We start from the raw sequence: 18,925 nt of genomic DNA, 5'->3' as shown, positions 1-18,925 counted from the left end.
AAGGAAAAATGAGACTTGTTGTTTTAGCATAATCGTGAAATTATTTTTAAAGAAGTGGATCCTTTTTGTTTTTGTTTGTTTCTCTCTTTTACTTCTTTTTTTTTCTTTTTTTTTAAAAAACAAGGCTTGATTTTTAACTTAATGAATACTACCCTTTACCCGATTTTTGATATATGTCCAATTAAACATTTTTATATGCGACCTTACCAACGCATAAATAATTGTACATGGTATCCAATCGAAATTCACTTAACTGATTCAACAATTCAACCTTATGAAATGAGATATCAGTTTGATGATTTTATTGTATTTTCTCGGTTATTGCATAGCAAGTTTGATATCTCAAAGAGTCTATTACCAAAAATTAAAAAAAGTAATTATGCATTCTCGTTCAGTACATTAAAAAATGGTAGTGGATGTAAAAGTCAGAAATATATTGACAGACAGCTCGAGTTGGAAAATTTTTGTCATCATCTTTTACTATTACCGTCTTACATTACTTGTTCTGAAATCTTTCTCTCATTTTTCTCGATGAAACCAAATGAAGATATACTTCAGCAGCAAGACTCTATATTAGAAACAGCATCATTTAAAGCATTTTCTTTAAAGGATTTTATTTATTCAAAACAGTATTCAGAAGACGAACTTGAAGATATTTTCTTTTCACGATCTTATATAGTCGATCATGATTCTTCAAGTAAAAGTAATCGTAGTAGCGCATCAAGTTCATCGACTACAACTGACAGTGGTGATAGTAGTAGTAGTTGTAGTAATAGAGATAGTTTGTTACTATCGAAGCACTTATCCACATCAACTATAGCATCTTTAACAGAAGAAAATGAAAATATTTCAACCATGAATTTCAAGGTCATTTATGATTCAAATAATATCATCATCATACGCACTTCTCGGTCAATATCTCTTGAACAGTTAAAGTCTCAAATCATTCAAAAGTTTGCTTTACTTCATATTTCTTTATCTGATTCACTTATTTTATGTTCAGTCGATGGCTCACGGTCTTCCTTACTTTCTTCTCATCCTCATGTATTGACGAGTAGCATCATGCACACATTTGACTCTTCTTCAGATTCAGGTATCCTAATCTCGGAAGAGGAGGATTTTACTAAGATAATGCAACAAAAATGGTCATCACTTCCAAAGGTGACACTCAGATGTGTTATCATGTAATCCCTATTATTCCTACTGTTATTATATCTTGTATTTTTACTATAAGTGTCTGTATACATTCCCCCCTCCCCTCCTTATTTTTTCTTTTTTTCTTTCGTTCGTTCTTTCTTTCTTTCGTTCGTTTTTTCTTTCTTTAATTATTATTATTATGTAATATGTCTAATTTCTTATGTAAAAAAAAAAAAGAAAGATTGTACATTTTAAATATATATGTTTATAGATAATATTAAAGCTTTAATTTTATAAAGATAGTATTCAGAGTCTATATATCAATCATCTCTCACACTCGTTTGATCACCTGCTTAATATGAGCAGTCATTATATACGAATCTTCTAAAGGAAAAAAAAAAGATAGCAAAATAAAGTGTATTCAATTATTTATACCCCAATCATACTAGAAAATTTAGTATAATATAAGATTTATACAAAGAACAGGTCAAGGAATTTACATTTATAAAGGGATTTTATTCAATTACATAATCAGGGTCTATTCTCTTTTATTTAACAGAAAAAAAAAATAGTATACTGATAGATAATTTGTCTTTAATAACAGTAAATCTTTATACAAAAAAAAAAATCTCTTATTTTATGATTGTTTCTAATTGTAAGACAATTGTAATATTCTAGAAGTAAACAACGATTGGCCTTTTTTGTACTATCATCGTTATCATGAGGAGAAAATATATTTTTTTTTTTCAAACAATAAAATAATTTTCTATAAATAAGAAGAACAAAACAAAGTTTTAAAAAGTTTCATATCTAATTTTAAATAAAAAAATACTCCACTTTATTACAACATGATACTCCCTTATTTGAAACAATATAGAATTTCAGATAATACTTTATTAATGACAACACATTTACTAAATAGATTTACAAGCACATGTTGTATATATCTTTTTTTTTGTTTTATATACATATATATACATATATAAATATGAAAAAGAAAATAAAATGACCACCAGGCACGTAGTTTATAGATTTAATGAATTTGCCCTCGTCAGTTTAAAAAATAATAATAAAAGTAACTAAACACTCTTTTCGGACAAAAGGCACAAAAAAAAAAGAAAAAAAAAGCAAAAGCAAAGGCAAAAGTAAAAGTAAAAGATGAATGAAATTATAAAAAATAAATAAATAAATAAAGTGTTAGAAAGGGATGAAAGGCTTGAAGAACCGGTCTACCAGGTGTGATCCTGGATTGGAAAGAGCTAGAGGAATGGTGTTGTGAGCTAGACAACCCATATCTCATATAATATGGAACATATTGAGGGACAACGGATAAACTATCAGACAAACGTTATACTACAATTTTTTTTTCTTTCCTTTTTTGAAAGAAAGTGTGTTGGGAAGAAGGAAAGAGAGTCTTCAATTGTTTGTAGCATTTGCAATATGTAGTACATATGGTAGACAATATATATTGAATGAGTTCTACTTTTATAAGTTGATCAGGGTGAAAAAGGATCATACGTAAGGGTAACCAGCCAAGACGCCAACGGAGACATCAACTTCCATCCTATTGTACCATAGACAACCAGAGGATAGGATCAATCTTTAATACATTACGACAGGAAGACAAATACTTGAAATAACGACAAGCAGAACGTCTTTCATTCAGATGGTCCAGAAGATAAGTGGAATAGATATTTTAAAAATAGACGCAAGTCAAGGCTTTCAATAGGAGGGATGCATCGTTTTCAAAGCGGTGTTTTGTAAAGGAAATAGCATTGTGAGCAATTTTCTGATAGTTGAAGATAGAGTATTCAGTTTACTAAGTAGTAGTGCATTATCAAAAAGAGTATGGGATTTAAGAATAAGTTAAGATTGTAGTAGACTAATACATTTCATGTATATGAAGCAGCTTAGTGAGGTACAACATAACCTTTGTGAAGAGATGTGAAATAGCTACTAAATATATGGTGGAGGCAGCTATTTCGACAGTCTGTGATATCTCTATTAGAATAACAGAGAATAAACATATATACATATATACATATATGTATATAATGATGAAAAACTATAAAAGACTAGTAAAATCAACGACAAGGCCGAATAATAGTTCCAATAGTTGATCATTTTATTTGTAATTTTAAACGATGGTTGTATTTATGTTAAAAAATATCTGAGATTAGAGAGGAATTAGAAAAAAGTATTAATAACGACTGAATGATAGTATTTAGTATTGTTAATGAAGTGTACAATGTCCTTAGTAAATTATATAGACTATGAATGAGTATTATAAACAAGTTGAAATTCTTTCTTTTCTATTATTTGTTCAGGTACTTTAAATCTGGCACTAAATAAAGGGTAATTAACTCTAATCATCTTATTTCAATAATTATAAAAATTTATTTAGTGTCAGATCATGACAAACTCTACGTCTAGGAGGTAGTTGTTTCTTATCATTGGGAATTAAAACTACTATAGCCGCCCAGAGTCCATTATATATTTTTATAAAATCCAGCCTTATAAGTACTTCTATATATCCTTTCATCTATTTATTTGCCTTTTTCAAATTAAGAGTCTAGGTACGTTCTTGAATAGATTACTATTTTATTTAGCCTGTATAGTATATGGCTTGGCTTTTAGTACCTTCATTCCTTGAAGAATCTTTACGAAAACAGAACAGTATATCCATATTATTCTTTTTAGTGTCCTCTGTTGTGCTAATGATAAATCGAGATTGATGTCTACTTTCAAATCAAATACCTTATCGAATATTATCACTTGCTTCAATAACATGTTCGTCAGACAGTCTTGGATCAAATGACATATAGCTAATCGTACAAGGATAGCGCAATTTCTGATTCCTGGAGAAGAATGACATTTATGTAATATTTAGGTTAAGAAAGAAATGTAGTAAAAATAAACGAAAGTAAAATACGTGAAATTTGTTAACATACCTTTATTAATATATACATATATAATATTATATCAGTTAAAACTTAATGAGAAAAAAAGAAAATTATCTCTATAAGATGTTTGCTATCTATACTTCTTGCATGATTGTCTTGTTAATGGTTTATTTATCAAAGTTGTATATTATTACTCCCTTGCACTGTATTAGTTCATATAGTCAAGCTATATATTATATATTTTTGGTGGTTAGTCCAATGTATACAATATATATATATATATATATATATATATATATATATATAATAGGTATAATGGATCAATACTTATTTCTATTGTTTATTGCAACTTATCTTGATTTATTATGCACAGTAGTATATTATATAAAGTTTAATTTATGTATATTCATAATTATTTATATTTGATTTAATAGCTGAATTATAGTTATGATTAGCGGTACATTAGCCTCAGTTCTAAAATTATTTATTACTGTATCTGTACTAATACCAGTGTTGTATATGAATATTTAATTTAAACTTTAACTTTTATCTTTATTATCATATTATGTGCTAATACGATAGTTGATTTGAAAATCCTGTTTCATTAGTTTGCCCACCTTTATGATGATCCTTTATGACATTCACCGGGCTTATTAATTGCTACATTTTTACCACAGTTGGTATACAGCTTTTGAAGGAGGGAGAGAGAGGGAGGAGGAGGAGGAGGAGGAGGAGGAAAGAGCAGAATCTTATACAGTGACCTGTCTCTCCACAATTATAACAGGCCTGACTCTTTGTCTTGCAGTTTTCCAAAATCATGACACGATTATTAGAATTAGCCAAGCCATTGTCTAATTTCTCCAACTTGTCCAATAAACTACTCTAAAATAATGATATACACATACATATATATATATAATAGAAAGAGAAACTCATAATCTATTAAAAATTATTTTGTTTGATAATGAAGACAACTCAAACTAGATTTTATGTTGAAGTCTAAAATATCATAAAATTTATCTAAAAGCTTAATACGTTAATATTCATTTAAGAGATATTCCATTTTTTTCTTTTTTTTTTTGCATTTATTAGTACACATTTTTAGATAGTCTAATTTGATTTATAATGAGGGCTTATCTATTAAACTATATACATATATATTCTTCCTTTTTTAGTTGTTGCGTCTAGCTTGTCTAAATGCCGTTGAACGTCTATATAAATTAATCACTTGTAGCTACTTTAAATGTATGTTGTCCCATAAGTTTTGCAACTAATGTTCCTATTGCTTCCTGTTCAATTATCAGTTCAACATTACCCGCTGCAAATGTTTGCCAGTAGATTTGATTCTCAGCATAACGTATTTTTTGTTGCTCCTTTTTTCTTTTACTATTATTATTTGCTTCTTCGTTGTTATTTGTTTTAGTATCAACTGAGTCATTCGGATTTATTGCGACGATGGATGATTCACTACCATTGATTGCGTTAAATTGGGTATGCATTATTTGTGTTATACGTCGTTGCAAAATTTGACGCGCAAGTTCTGCTGAAGGTAGTGAAGCAGGTAAAGGAGATTTTGTTCGTAATGCGCCAGCTAATATGAAAAGATAAAGATGAACCGCGGCCGCCAATTCTTTACGAAGAGGGTTGATAGGGTGTATTAATAATCTACGTACATGAATAGGGATATACGACTGTGTCGTCAAGAGATGTTCAATCCAATAAAGCATATTTTGCTCATGGTGTAAGATTTGTTGATAGACGGCAATAGGGAACTTGCCCTTTGTCAAACGAGGTTCCATACCGGCCAGGACAAGCATTTGACTTGTCAATTGATATTGACCTCTTAGTCGTTTTGTGTTTCTTTGTACGTCTTGAAGGGTACATCGATAGTGATACGAATGTGCATCCTCTTGGCTTACAAGAGATGCTACCTTTGAAAACTGAATACCTGTAGCTATCAAAAGATCTGATAAATTCCTACGCATCATCTTACGTGCCCATACAGGCCATAACAATTGGTCAATGATGAGCACGAGCATGATAGCAAAGATAGCTGTTAGTGTACGTTTCCAAACAGGTTCAAACAGGTCTTCTTGTATCGTATTTATATATCCTGTTGACATGACAACTGCCATCGTCAGTAAAGCAATAAACCCCATACGTGAATATGTATAACGAGCTAACATGATATACCACAATGGGACTTGAAATACAAGTGTTAAAACTGATAAAACATATGGATTCTCGTTCCTGTTTGCTGCTAAAAGACTTATATAGGCTAAGACAGCTCCAATAACAGTTGCAATAGTACGAAGGAAACATAAAAGAACTGTTGATCCAACTGTAAAATTCACAACAATCATGGCTGATAAAAGAGCCCATTGCCCATGATTTTCCTTTTAGTTTTCGTATTTTTTTTTTTTAAAAAAAAAGGAATTAGATAAATGAATGAATATATATATACATAGATAGAAAACTTACGTTATATAGATCATTGACACCTTGAATCGGCAGCCAGGCCATTAGAGCTAAAAGCTCCATAATAATAGCATACTTAAGGGCGTAGCGTGTAGAATCACCTCGCATCCATCCATTAATTGCATATAACCATTTATTCCACCAATGTGTTCCAGGCGCATTGTGTAAGGAAGTTATAATTTTTTCATTTCCTATTACCCAACTATTCTCTCCTGAGGATAATAATATATTCGAATCATGTTGCTTATTGGAATTATTATCACTATTTGGTTTGTTAAAATGTTCATCTTTCACTGTTGGTAATATGCTGTCTATATTCGATGATGATCGTGATGTCACAATTTGATCTTTTTTTAACAGACCTTGCTGATCAAAGAGGATTTGATCATTGATCGTTTGTTGTTGCTTTACACTGTAACTTGCCTTTCCAAGCCATTTCTTGAAAGGTACCTTTGGAAAGAATAGAGTAGGAAAACGCTGATTATATCTACGCTTTTGAATAAGCTTCGTCGCTTCCTTTTCTAGTTCAAAAAGCTTCTCACCAATTTGTGATAATGAAAAAAGAACAGTATAAATAAGATAATGATCTTCAGTCACCTTTGGATTTTGACCCTTTTCATATTCATTTTGTAAGATAATTTTTGCTTCCTGTAGGCTTTGTATGATGCACTCTAATTCTTTATGACGACAGTTGTAAGATTGATCTTTGTGTGTAGTACTTTTGTTTTGAATTGGTTGTTGAATAGCATCCTCTTTCTCCAAGTGACATCTAATAGCTTTTATATAATCTAAACTTGTTTGAAAGAACTTTTTCATTTCAGGTTGAATTGACGATTGAAGATGAGATATTAGTTTGTATTCAACACGTGAAATGGAAGCCTCTCCCTGATTTAATTTGTTTGTAGTATTATCATCCATTGAGAGATATGAAGATCCTTGATCGACTCCACTACCATCCATCTCATTATTATCTTGTCTCATTCTTATTAATCTTTGACAATACTCACTATTTTCATGAGTACGATTGCTGGATACTAATAATGATTGAGAATCTATCCTTTGCTGTGTAATTATTTGACTCTCTCGCTCAAAGGCTAGCATAAGTCCAAAAAAATGACGTGACAAGTCTTCCATTTTATTTGCAATAGGTTTATACCAAGTAGGGCAATAATAAGAAAGAACAATTTCATATTTAGCTTCATTCTTTGCTCGCTTCATTCTTGAGATATCAGCATCTAACTGATTTATATTCTGACGCAATTGTTTAGTGACTGATCTATCTTCAAAGGCATAGCACTCTTCTGAAAATACATGAGTATTCAAGTACTCTAAAACATTTTGTACGGATATAAATGCTTTTCCAAACGAAATTCTACAAAAAAAAAAAAAATAGTTTTGTTTTAATAATGATAAATAGATGTGTGTGTATATTCTCTTGTTTTCTCTCTCCCTTCCCCATACTCTGAAGCTTTTGCAGCAGTTTCCGGCCATAAAGTTAAATTGATCAATAACGCAATTCCACCCCCTATTAATGTTGGATAAAATATACCAACAATAGACATGATACTAAATTCTGTTTTATAAATTCCTTTTGTTAAGCTAAAGAACGGGACCACTGAGCCTATTAAAGTTGCAATAGCTAGACGAGGATACTTCATTCGCAAATAACCAATAGCAAATAAACAAATAAAGAAAGCAATAGAAGCTATTACACCAGCACCATTACTATAAAGTGATGATGAAGAAGGGACTTCAGCCAAACGCTTGTTATAAATTGTACAAAGATAACTAATAATAGAGCACCAAATACATACAGGTATAATGATGATAATGTCCAAGAGCATCTCTGCAATTTGATTGCCAGCAGTGCCACTTGCGTTAAAAAATAAAGTACCTAAAGGTATTAAAAATGGAACAATTCCCTTGCTATTATAAACTTGAGGTATTAAAGCGATAATCGTCCCTATTTCATAAGCAATAGTACATTTAATCACTTTTTTCCATACTTCCTTATTTGACATAAATTGTTTAAAATATCCTTTAAACAATTCTTTATTGATAAGCATTGAATGAATAACTGAAAAAATAAATAAATAATAATAAAAAAAAAAAGAAATTTTAACTACCAAAAGTTTATAGATCATATTTATTAATACAGAAGTAGCAATATAACCAAGAAAAAAAAAAGGGGGCGCAATAATTGTAGAAAGAATTATTATCCAATTGATTTTACAGTCAAAGAAAATAGATTGGGCCAATAATTTTTTTTTTCGGTCATTTCAAAATTGAAATGGGGCTCCCACTTCGAAAATGGGGCACCGATGTAAAAGTGGGACACTTATATGGAAATGGGAAACCTGAAAAGATAGCCTCCTGTAGTTTCTGCTATTCTAATAAAAACTTTTCTTGAAGCATCTATTACTATTTCTTTATTATACTTCTTTGAATTTTTTACTATTATGGATAACGAAACTAATTTTGATGGACAGACAGTACCATTGATGATTCAATCCTATATGGATTGGGAAAAGCCTACAGAAGCGAATGCTGAGGACAAGTTGACCAAGAAAAGAAAAAGGCCCACTCTAAAGAATCCCCTTTCGCTTTCTACAAGATAAAGAGGATCTTACATTACGAAAAAACGAGCCAAAGGTCGTAAAGTTGATCAACTTGATGCAAGAATTCGAAGGTATGTCGATTTGTGAGGCAGCCTGTAGAGTAGTACTTCCAAAATCAACAGCTACACGCAAGACCAAGCAATGGAACGAGATAACAAACAATCTAGATGAGACGGGAATTTCCTGATACTATCGTTGCTGAAGAACATAAAGGGTCGAAGAACGATACTTACAGATGAGCATACTGTCTTTATCTTCCGGCTGTTAGCTGACAAGCCAACAATGACAGTTGAAGATGTTACAGAGCAACTTTCTGAGGCATTTAAAAACATCAGAATTACTCCCAGTTTAGTCTCAAGTCATATGGGGAAGAAATGTCATCTTACTTATAAGCGTATTGTTTCTCGATACTTCAAGCCTATTACCATCATTTTCTTGTTCCATGATATTTATGTTTTGATCAACATTGTCTTGAATAACCTCACCAAAAGCTATCTGATTTTTGGGTATCACTTCCATGATCAAGTTATGGACAAAAGAAGAGCAGGCTGTACGTGATTGTACAACAGTTGCCGTTCTAGCTTTCTCTTGCCAAAAACCGACAAAGTCGACAGTGGCCGTCCATCTGTCCAAATCATTAAGTAAATTATTCTTGACAACGTCATCTTTGATCCATTTGTTCACTATTTTCATAAATTATTTGCACAATCTCAGAAAAAAAATTACACAGTTTTATTTTTTTTTTCGCAAAGTTTACAGAAACAAATTTCGCACTTTGATTTTGAATAACGACAAAATCCTTGTAAGTCACTTATTAAAGCATTTTGACATGCTTCAGTAATTCTCATATTGAGTGTTTTGGCCTCTAAAAGCTTTTCTCGCTTCAATTTGCTCTTAACAGCAGACCAAAATTGCTCAATTGGGTTAAGTTCAGGGGAATATGGTAGGAGATAAACACAACCGTACCCACGGCTTTCGATAAACTTTCTAATGTTATCTGAGGTATGGATAGATGCATTGTCCATAATAATATAATGCCCTTTGAATTCCTCATGGCGATCCATCACATCTAGAGTACTTGCAATAAAATTGAAATAGTGTCCAGTAGTTTTTTGCATCTTAGTTCTGCTTGCCATCTTTTTTTTTTTTTTTTTTTTTTTTTTTTTTTTTTTTTTTGAAGCTGCAGAATACAGCACTCTTATCTTAACATTGACAACGTCATGCAGGGATATGGCACCTAAAATTGTCATAGTTTTGGCTCTTGTCAGAGGTTGGACAACCTCGGCTCGAGTACCTTTCTTGAACCAAGCCATTGTTCTTTTCAAAGTGATATGGAATGCAGACTCATCGATAAAAACACAATTACTATTGTAATCCATGTCTGTTCTACCCCATCTAGTTACCCAATCGAATCTGTTTTCGATGCTTACATGCGAGTGCCTTTCTTTCGAATGAAAGTGCGCTTTCTTAAAAGATAAGGCAGATTTTTCCGTCATAAATTTGTAGACAGTTGTTTTTGTTACTTTCAAGTCAGGAAAATGGTTGGTAAGATTTTCCATCGCCTGATCTAAAGTTGCAGAAGGATGACTGATGAATTTTTCTTCGAGATAATTTTGGTGTTCTTCATTCAATAAAGCTGGCCTACCAGCTTTTGTTTTAGGTTCTTTTGGTTCCACTTCATCCAATGGTTCCGCATTTCTAGAAATCTCTTTTTGGTCTTTTTTGAACCAGTCATAAGCAGTTCGACGGGCAACACCGAGCTGTTTTCCTGCTTTTCCTGCCGTAAGGCCTTCTTGATAGACCAAATAAAAAAAATGACATTTAACATCGTCCCCATGTTTTTTGTAGTAAGTGGCTGGTCCAGCTGGTACTGAAGTAATTGTTTTGAATGCTTTAGGGGTTATCTTAGGCTTCTCAGGCGGCTTGAAATCCATGTAATTATCAAAGTCGACAGTGTCGGCGAGAGGATAACCGTCATCATCTACTTCCATTTCAACTGGTTCATTGCCGTGCTCATCCACAGCATTGCAATTCCCATCTTCTTGATAAAATCGAAAGTCCATCGTGCTTTGTTGATTTTGCGAATCTGTTCGAAAAAATAAAAAAAGAAATTGTCTATGAAAATAGTGTATGTAGTAGTGAACAAATGCCTTTGACCGAACCCGACCCTTTGTCCTTCCTCTTGAATAAGCTGCCAAATAAACAAAAGCGCAGGCCGCCAATCTCATCAGCTCTCAACTCATCTATCTTTTCCGCCTGGGCGATTCGTTGGCCTGCTATGTACCTTCTACTTTTTGAACTTGACTATCTCCACCATGGTAAACTTCCTCCAGAAACTGCCCCCCCCCCTTGGTACAAAACTTGTAAACTGGTTACATTACTCTGACTCTAGTATTTGTTGATATATCTTGCTTTTCCTCTTCCCTTCTCTTTCTTTTTACCTTTTTGCCTATCAAAAGGTTTTTTAGTACACTTTTATCCTTTCTCGAACTGACCCAGGCAATCCAATATGCCAGTATTATGTGCTTACACGGGTTTTTTAAATTTTTGTTATAAAAAAATCTTAATTATAAATAAAATAATATGAAGTAGTGAAATCTATGAGTGTTGATTTTGATTTGTTGAGCTGTGTTAAAAAAAAAAAAAATGTTAACAGAGGTTGTTGCCCTTTATTTTATTTATTTATTTTAGTTTTATTATGCAATCCTCGTCTTTAAAAAAAGCAATCTGGTTTACTGGCTCTATAGAAGAGGCAGTGAAAGCAGTTACCGAAAATAACTTAATACTTTTAGTATATATCTTTGGTAAAATAAAATAAACTGACATGTTCGTATGCAACGTTTATTCAATCATTGACTTTAGATGAGTCAGAAAAAAGTAAAAAATTTAATATTGTATTTGAAGATGGAAATGTAATAAAAAATCAAGAAATGTATAAATATATTTATATGTTTATTATTATACCTTACCTTCCTTTTCTTTTTTCATTTATTTATGTATTATAGCTTGTGTCGGCTATAGAATCGAAAGCCATTGCGTTAAAATTACAAAAAGATTCACATGAAGCAAACTTATTCGGTCAATTATGTAAAATAATTTCGATGAACATAATTCAAATTTTTATATACCAACCTCTTTTATTGTCATAGATCCAATTAATCATGTACCTTTAGTCTATTTTATTTTGTAAGTTACAATTTTGAGAGGAATAAGTGAATTATTGATAATGAACAAATACACTTTTGTATTCAATTTCACATATAGACAAGGTACAATTAAAGACTTTGGTATTGAAGGTTTATCCAGTCAAGATATAATATCAAAAATAAATAACCTTTCTCCTCCCACTACTACAAAAGAGTAAAGAATATGATATATTATATTTAGTAAATATTTTCTTGTATACTAAATTAAACGGTTTTACAGCATAAAGGAAAAGCTAAAAGAGATAAAAGAAAAGCATATTGAAAAGGAAGAAAAAGTAATTATTAGTTCTATATATTCCCCCTTTTTTTTTCTTTTATTCATTCATTTTCGTATTATTTAGCAATTAAAAGAAAGAGAAATGAAGAGACGAGAAGAAGGAAAAATAGCTCAGGAAACTCTTCAGGACTTGAAAGAAAAGCAAGAGAAAACATATTTCGAGAAACTAAAAAAAGAACGAAAAGCAGAAGAAGAATACAAAAAGAAGATAAAAGAACAGATTGCAAAGGACAGAGCAGATCAAATTGCTGCTAGAAAAGCAGAAAAACAGCGTATTTCAATCGAAAAAGAGAAGAATATGAATCATAACACTTCTTCAGAGTAAAAAAAAAAAAAAAGAAATATGAATATAGAAACAAAAAAAAAGATATAGTATTCTAATGATCTATCATAGTTATTACAGCCATTGTAATTTAAATATTAAGCAGCTGAATGGTTCAAACTTAAGACATTCATTTTCACGTAAAGAAAACAAAAATGATATACAAGTTTCACTTTTTGATACTCACTGTTTTATAATAGCTTCTAATCGTCTTTCTGAAGTAATTGAATGGATTGATATTGCAAGTATTTATAATAATCATGATAAAGTGAAACAAAATATGTAACTTCTACTTTTATATGTGTATAGAATAGAACAGACAGTGATGTACCATATAGATTATTTGCTCAATTTCCAAATCGTAATTTTGACATTGGTGAAGAACAAAGGACATTATTAGAACTAAAATTGTGTCCTAGTGCTACTTTAATTATGAAACCTATGAGAAATGTTTCAACTGCTTATAATAGAGAAAGAGGAAGCTGGATAGACTATCTGTATTCTGCAGGAAATACAATCTATAATTCTGTATCATCCATTACTTCTTATCTGGCTACCCCTACGACTACGACTACGACTACTACTACTGCAACAGTACCTGAATCAGGCCAAAGATCAAACGGTGAATCATCTAATCCTAGTCAACAAAGCATAACCACCAATACATTAACTAACAAAAAAAATGACGATGATATCAATCAAAGACGTCACATCTATAACGGTAATTCAGTTAATCAGGAATAACGCTTATTATGAAGCAGCCTTCTTCCTGTATTAATAAATCATCTGTTAGTGAGAAACTAACAGAGTTACAGTATTCCATAAATAAGACATCCAACTAATTTGTTAAAGTATTTGTATTTATGTTTAATTGATCTGTCAGCTGCTAAAAGAAAAAAAAAAAAGACTTCTTTGATTAAATTAAAAATCCTTTATTATCGATATTGTTTCTATTCAATATGTTACAGAGTATATACATGTACATATACATGTACAAATATATACATGTATACATAATAATGATATTTTATTATAAGTCGTTCACTGTAGAATAATAAAAATAACAAGTCAAATAAATTACTTCTTCTTTACAAATAAATAAATTCACATTTATGTATTATTTTTTTGAATGATCATCATGAATTGTCTACTTTTTACGACAAACTAGAGTAACAATGCATGTGATATCATCCACTTTTCCTCCTCGATAATTACTTCCATGCGCTTGAGCAGCTTTTGCCCACGGACTGAGTCGTTTTGGATTTAAACTTAATCGACGTGCTCTATCAGTCAATGTTTTAGCTAATCCTCTTATTGTAGCAGTAATTAATTCATGATCATTGGAATTATTTAAAATGATATTTTTCATATTTTCATTAATGATTTCTAAAGTTTCTTCAGGATACATATTATCAAAATATCCATCTGTAGCTAATAAAATTAAGTCTCCATCTTTTAAAAAGAAACTTTTTGTATCAGCATCTTTTGGTAAATCAGTGACTAATTCATCACGATTTGGGTAACTATCGGGTACAACGGTCAGCTGGTATCTATAATAATAAAGGTTTCAATAAAACATACTACTATTCCAAAAAAAAAAAACAAAACTAAACAAAAGAATGGCTTTACGGGCAATTGAAATAATGTTGTTGACTTGGACTTTCATAAACAATTTGCTTGTCTCTAACAAGTAGAAAAGCAGAATCACCCAAGTTACAAGTGGTCATTTCTCCCGTTATTTTTGATAAATTTAATATACAAGCAGTACTACTTCCTGCTGCTACTTTACCACTTTTTCGTAATTCATAAAAGGCGGTATCTAAGATTTGTTGAGCGGGGATAGATTTTTCATTTTTAGCAATCATCGCAGCATTATTCATCAAAGTCCATGAAAATAGAGCAGGATCAACGCCAACTAAGCTCCATCCTCCTACTCCATCAGCAACACCAATCGCTAGTCCTTCAGGTGTATTCGTCTGAAAGAATGCATCCTCCCCCGCGTCCACTTTACCGGCTTTGAAATTTTCTTTCCAGTAAGGAACTCTTTTGGAAGAAGACGATGTTGTTTTATTGTTTTGTCTACTTTTTGGATGCCAAGCAGCATACGCAATAAATTGAAATTTTTCTGAAGCTGTATTTGTGCCTGGTTTTTTTGTATTATTTTCATTTTCATCTTCTATAATGGATACGGGTGCTATTTGAATATGTGGACTAGAACTGGTTGAACTGAAATTACGTATTAAATTACTGTTATTAGCATCACTCAAATATAATATTTGCTGCTGAATATATGACGGTAAGTTATAAACTAATGCTGGTCTTGTATAATTTGAACTTGTCCATAAAGTCCTTGAAGACCTTAGCATTAATGAAGCTATTGCAATTCTTTGTATATAAGGCCTCATTTAATATTATATTGTATGTAATGTAAGGGAGAAACAATAATAATAAAAACAAATAAAAAAAAAAAAAAAAAGTTGTCTATTATGTCACCCAGAAAAATAAGCGGAGTATAAATTGAATAACCATTGAAAAAAGTCCTCGATTTTATAGGAACTAGTCGATTATTATTTTTATTTTATTTTTTTCAACAGTTTTTATATGTTTAAAGGTATGCTGGAACTCGTCTAAAGCTAACTTTTTTTTTATCTGAATTTCCTTTTTTATTTCATCCGAAAAAGGTAAGCAAATTATCTGGAAAGTAATTTTAATTCATCTAAAAATAAACTAACGTCGTCTGGATTCAAAGTGTAAAAATTGTAAATTGGTTTAGACATTTATTAGCAGTCAAATTTAGTACTCTGTGAATGACAAGAAAAGAATGTACACACAAAAAAAATACCTGGGAGTACGAAGTATTTCTATTGTTGCATAGGTAGGGAAGGGTAATAATAGAAGAGTATAGTACCTAACCAAAAGAGAATAGTAATAAAGTATTTGATGGGTTGTTAATAATGTAAATTTATTTCATTATTATTATATGTACTTAAAATAAGCTCTTCAGTTTATAGAGAGCTTATTATTATTATTAACTATCATAGTCCTAGTAGTATTTAATGACATGAAAATGCTATTTGTGACCTGCAGTCATTTATAGAATATGCCAACTGCTTTAATTATCTTTATTTTTCCCAGGCATGTTTTAGAAGCATACTTATAATATATTCAATTTACAACAATTAGGCACATAGGAGAAATGCATCTTATCTCATCCTCTACTCTACTAAAGATATATCAATAGGTTAAGTTTTATGAAAAGCTGGCTTTATATCCTTATAGAAATAGCCTATATAGCGATATCATCTTAAAGAATGAACTTAATATCCAAATTCACATATAGAGAAACAAAATAAAATACTACATGATTCGTTGAAGAAGTGATATATGTAACACAGTAGCATCTTACAAACCTCTTTCTTTCGATTTGTAACATTTAATAAATAAATATGTATAAAAGCCCTTTAAAAACTATAAGAAAAATAGGAATATACAAGTTCTAAGAAGAATAAAGATCAAAAAGGACTTGTATGCTTACACAAAGGAAACAAAAAAAAGATAGGAAAAGAGTACAATTTACAGGAACATATGTGCCTTCCGACTTTTGTTATACATTGCACAAACGCGCGTGTATGTAAATAGTTAACATTGTATTATTTTGTCAGAAATTATAGTAGCTTGCGTTACATAATGTGGCAGCGTCTGTAATTCATGGATGAACTTATATTTATCATCATTATCAAGCTCTTATAATTGCATATTAGCACATGTATGATATTAATAATTTTTCATGCTCTATTATATAATAATATCCATTATTTCACATAGGACAAAACATAGGAATAACATTTTGCTTGCAATTATCTTTTCTTTTTTTTAAAAAAAAATAATTATAACATTGACATATTCTATTCAATATAAATAGATATTTTATAAATTCCATTGACACGTTATATACTGTTTAGTATTTCGAAATATGTAACTTAATCGGCTTATTATTTACACTTTAAGATTTACACCATGAATCTTTGAAACTTGATATTAGTACCCTTTATTTGATATCTACTTGTGCATGCTGAAGAAAATTATAGGAAAAAAAAAAAAGTAAAAAGTAAAAATAAGAATAAAAATGAAATAAGACATGTCTATTTGTATTTTGAGTTTTTATACTGTCGGAATGAATACCATCCTTAAAAAATTATGGGGTACGAAACTCAATAATGCCTTATTTTCACAATAGATAAAGGCACTAGACGTATTTTGTCTGACAGAAAATATCAATGGATATTAAAAATTTCTATATTTTACATATAATCGATTCTTGTATATAATAATTTTTTTTTGAAAACACACACACATATTTATATATATTTCTTTTCCTCTCTTTCTTTCTCTCATTTTTTCTCCTCTCTCTTTCTACTATTCTATTTTCCTTTCATTTCTATACTTGATAAAAGAAAAAATATAAAGAAAGAGAAGTCAAGAAAAGACTAAAGTCTTTTTATTTTATTTTATTTTATTTTACTTCATCCTATTTCATTACATAATTGTATCATGGAAACCCCTAAACTTAAACATGTAAAGAATACATTTACTCCTTTTAATCGGTTACATTCATTAAATCAACAGAACATGTTTATAAATGAGCCAAGTGACCCAAGGATAAGAGAAGAGCATCATGAAATGAAATGGCAATATAGTGGGAATAGAGATGATTTTTATAGTATTTCTTCAGATCCTATACGTCAACGAGAATATTCTGCAGAAGAAAAGGCGCTGGTTCGTAAAATTGATTTAATGGTTTTACCAATCATTTGTACCCTGGATTTTTTACAAGTAAAGTGCAACATACGAATTTGTATACTTTTTTTTTTTTGACTAGACATTTCTGTTAACAGTTTCTAGATAAATCAACCATAAATTACGCTGCTTTAATGACATTTAAAACTGATCTTCATTTAGAAGGCAATCAATTTAGTTTACTGGGGTCTATATTTTACTTAGGCTATCTCGTATTTCAGGTAAATACATATATATATATATATACATATATTCATATAATATTAAAAAGAACAAAGCGTAACCTGATTAAATATAATTTAGTTACCAAACAACTTTTTACTGCAACGAATACCCGTCGGCAAATATATCGGTGTAATTGTTTGCTTATGGGGTACTGTATTACTTTGCACTGCATTCGGTACGAACTTTTCCCAAATAGCTGCCTTACGTTTCTTACTTGGATTTTTTGAAGCCGGGATTTATCCTTCCTTAACTCTTTTGGTCAGTACGTTTTATCGAAGATCTGAGCAGGTAGCTCGGCTTGGTGCTTTCTGGATATTCAATGGATTTGCTTTATTTGCTGGTGGCCTAATTGCTTATGGCATTGGCCATATGAAAAATATTGGGGGATTAAAAGAATGGCAATGGTATAACAACGCATCATGAATCGCTGCATTCTTTACTGATATTATAAATAATAAGAGGAATAACGACTTTTTTTTTTTTTTTTACACTTATTATAGGATTATGATTATTTTGGGTGGCACAACTATTTTGATTGGTGTCATATCTTTTTTCTTTTTGATTGATTCACCTAAAGCACGAGCGCTCAAATTAAATGCCGAACAAGAAATTTTGATTGAAGAGAGGACAAGAGATAACGCTACAGTTCGTACAACAGAAATTAAAAAAGAGCAAATTTGGGAAGCAGTTAAAGAAATACGTTTTTGGTGTTTTGGATTAGCTTGTTTATTAATAAATCTTCAAAATGGTGCTATGACCATCTATAATGGACAAATTACAGCTAGCTTTGGATTTGATGTAAAAAAAAAGAAAAAAAAGCATGTATATGAATATTAATTCCTTTTTATATATATATGTATGTATTATAGCAATTACAATCAATGTTACTCAGTGCAGGAGCAGGCGGCTCTACAATTTTATTTATCGCTCTAGGTGTATTTTTCGTACAAAAGACGAACCAG

General features: G+C 30.7%; 8 protein-coding genes across 8 annotated transcripts in view; 3 read left to right on the top strand and 5 right to left on the bottom strand.

Annotated features, from left to right (window-relative positions):
- The first annotated feature begins 95 nt into the window (after positions 1 to 95).
- On the top strand, positions 96 to 1,339 carry BX663DRAFT_491785 (uncharacterized protein). Its single transcript, XM_051525124.1, has one exon. The coding sequence runs from the start codon at positions 142 to 144 to the stop codon at positions 1,186 to 1,188; it is 1,047 nt and encodes a 348-aa protein (XP_051387690.1). The 5' UTR covers positions 96 to 141; the 3' UTR covers positions 1,189 to 1,339.
- A 3,295-nt stretch (positions 1,340 to 4,634) lies between these two features.
- Positions 4,635 to 4,890, bottom strand: BX663DRAFT_8855 (uncharacterized protein). The gene has a single exon (XM_051532342.1). The coding sequence runs from the start codon at positions 4,857 to 4,859 to the stop codon at positions 4,701 to 4,703; it is 159 nt and encodes a 52-aa protein (XP_051387689.1). The 5' UTR covers positions 4,860 to 4,890; the 3' UTR covers positions 4,635 to 4,700.
- Positions 4,891 to 5,138: 248 nt separating this feature from the next.
- Positions 5,139 to 8,604, bottom strand: BX663DRAFT_491781 (uncharacterized protein). The gene is made up of 3 exons (XM_051525123.1): positions 7,980 to 8,604; positions 6,522 to 7,890; positions 5,139 to 6,436 (listed from the first exon to the last, which is right to left on the bottom strand). The coding sequence occupies exons 1-3, from the start codon at positions 8,582 to 8,584 to the stop codon at positions 5,261 to 5,263; spliced, it is 3,150 nt and encodes a 1,049-aa protein (XP_051387688.1). The 5' UTR covers positions 8,585 to 8,604; the 3' UTR covers positions 5,139 to 5,260.
- An 886-nt stretch (positions 8,605 to 9,490) lies between these two features.
- BX663DRAFT_425690 (uncharacterized protein) lies at positions 9,491 to 9,829 on the bottom strand (the record flags this gene model as incomplete). The annotated part of the gene is made up of 1 exon (XM_051522505.1): positions 9,491 to 9,829. One exon carries the CDS (start codon positions 9,827 to 9,829, stop codon positions 9,491 to 9,493), a length of 339 nt encoding a protein of 112 aa, XP_051387687.1.
- Positions 9,830 to 10,629: 800 nt separating this feature from the next.
- Positions 10,630 to 11,199, bottom strand: BX663DRAFT_424949 (uncharacterized protein; the record flags this gene model as incomplete). Its single annotated transcript, XM_051522462.1, has 1 exon — positions 10,630 to 11,199. A coding segment is annotated over one exon (570 nt), but the record flags the coding sequence as incomplete, so codon positions are not given.
- A 576-nt stretch (positions 11,200 to 11,775) lies between these two features.
- Positions 11,776 to 13,524, top strand: BX663DRAFT_491769 (uncharacterized protein). Its single transcript, XM_051525122.1, has 9 exons — positions 11,776 to 11,940; positions 11,999 to 12,048; positions 12,142 to 12,223; positions 12,286 to 12,322; positions 12,401 to 12,496; positions 12,563 to 12,617; positions 12,684 to 12,940; positions 13,014 to 13,081; positions 13,142 to 13,524. The coding sequence occupies exons 1-9, from the start codon at positions 11,835 to 11,837 to the stop codon at positions 13,225 to 13,227; spliced, it is 837 nt and encodes a 278-aa protein (XP_051387685.1). The 5' UTR covers positions 11,776 to 11,834; the 3' UTR covers positions 13,228 to 13,524.
- A 375-nt stretch (positions 13,525 to 13,899) lies between these two features.
- BX663DRAFT_533962 (phosphatase 2C-like domain-containing protein) lies at positions 13,900 to 15,390 on the bottom strand. The gene is made up of 2 exons (XM_051530564.1): positions 14,571 to 15,390; positions 13,900 to 14,491 (listed from the first exon to the last, which is right to left on the bottom strand). The coding sequence occupies exons 1-2, from the start codon at positions 15,344 to 15,346 to the stop codon at positions 14,089 to 14,091; spliced, it is 1,179 nt and encodes a 392-aa protein (XP_051387684.1). The 5' UTR covers positions 15,347 to 15,390; the 3' UTR covers positions 13,900 to 14,088.
- Positions 15,391 to 17,371: 1,981 nt separating this feature from the next.
- The window catches only part of BX663DRAFT_491763 (major facilitator superfamily domain-containing protein), a 2,127-nt gene continuing 573 nt past the window's right edge, over positions 17,372 to 18,925 (top strand). The window contains exons 1-5 of the mRNA XM_051525121.1: positions 17,372 to 17,774; positions 17,837 to 17,959; positions 18,042 to 18,367; positions 18,464 to 18,761; positions 18,833 to 18,925. The exon at positions 18,833 to 18,925 is cut by the window's right edge and continues 573 nt beyond it. Coding sequence (XP_051387683.1) covers positions 17,493 to 17,774; positions 17,837 to 17,959; positions 18,042 to 18,367; positions 18,464 to 18,761; positions 18,833 to 18,925 — 1,122 coding nt within the window. The 5' untranslated portion in view covers positions 17,372 to 17,492. The remainder of the gene's footprint in view (positions 17,775 to 17,836; positions 17,960 to 18,041; positions 18,368 to 18,463; positions 18,762 to 18,832) is intronic.

Source organism: Cokeromyces recurvatus, assembly GCF_025118155.1.
Source record: "Cokeromyces recurvatus strain NRRL 2243 chromosome Unknown BX663scaffold_1, whole genome shotgun sequence".
NCBI lineage: Eukaryota > Fungi > Mucoromycota > Mucoromycetes > Mucorales > Mucoraceae > Cokeromyces > Cokeromyces recurvatus.
Note: the sequence above shows the minus strand (reverse complement) of the source record. Positions and strands in the feature narration are given on the sequence as shown.